The sequence below is a fragment of the Borostomias antarcticus genome (genome assembly GCF_949987555.1).
Source record: "Borostomias antarcticus genome assembly, chromosome: 12".
NCBI classification, from domain to species: Eukaryota; Metazoa; Chordata; class Actinopteri; order Stomiiformes; family Stomiidae; genus Borostomias; species Borostomias antarcticus.
The window spans coordinates 10482596-10483248 of record NC_140245.1 but is presented as its reverse complement, the minus strand read 5'-3'; the positions used below and the strand labels follow the sequence as shown (position 1 = coordinate 10483248).

Here is a 653-nt window from a genome sequence, read left to right as displayed (position 1 = left end):
GTGGGTGGCGAGGCGTACCCTGGCGCTGGGGGGGCCTCACACCTGCCGATGCCCCCCCCACAACACCATCGCTTAAATAACTCACTAGAACTAGCTCTACCCTACTACCCCTCTACTCACTCCCAAAACTACACCCCCAACTCACCCCTCCATAACCCTGAGGCAGGTAATATACCCCTAATGCTGTGTGTGTGTGTGTGTGAGTGAGAGAGAGACACACACAGAGGGCACGTGAGCTGTAGCTCAGTGCCTGTGAGAGAGAGAGAGAGAGAGAGAGAGAGAGAGAGAGAGAGAGAGAGAGAGAGAGAGAGGCAAGTGAGCTGTAGCTCAGTGAAGTAGAGGAGCAGCTAACAGCTCAAAGACAGTGAAGGGTTGTGAGCACTGTTGGTGATGAAGTGTGTGTGTGTGCGTTGGTGTGTAGGGAGGGGGTATGTTTGGGCTGGGATCTGAGCACAGAGGTGGGGGGAGGGAGAGGGGGAGGGGGCTATGGGGAATCTGGTTATTTTACGCACGGCTGCATTGTTAATGGACAGGTTTTTCTCAGTGCAGCAGGAGGGGGGGGGGAGGATGGGGGGGGGGGCAATAACAGGAAGGAGCTCTGTTTATGCAATCTGCTCTGGGCTTCAAACATGGGGGCTTAGTATCTCCTGAAA

At 55.0% G+C, this 653-nt stretch overlaps 1 protein-coding gene across 1 annotated transcript in view; it reads right to left on the bottom strand.

Moving 5' to 3' along the window:
• chd7 (chromodomain helicase DNA binding protein 7) overlaps positions 1-69 on the bottom strand; it is a gene marked incomplete at its 5' end in the record, with an annotated part of 59494 nt that extends 59425 nt beyond the window's left edge. Inside the window, 1 exon segment of the mRNA XM_084446398.1 lies at positions 43-69. Coding sequence (XP_084302524.1) covers positions 43-69 — 27 coding nt within the window.
• Positions 70-653: the final 584 nt, after the last annotated feature.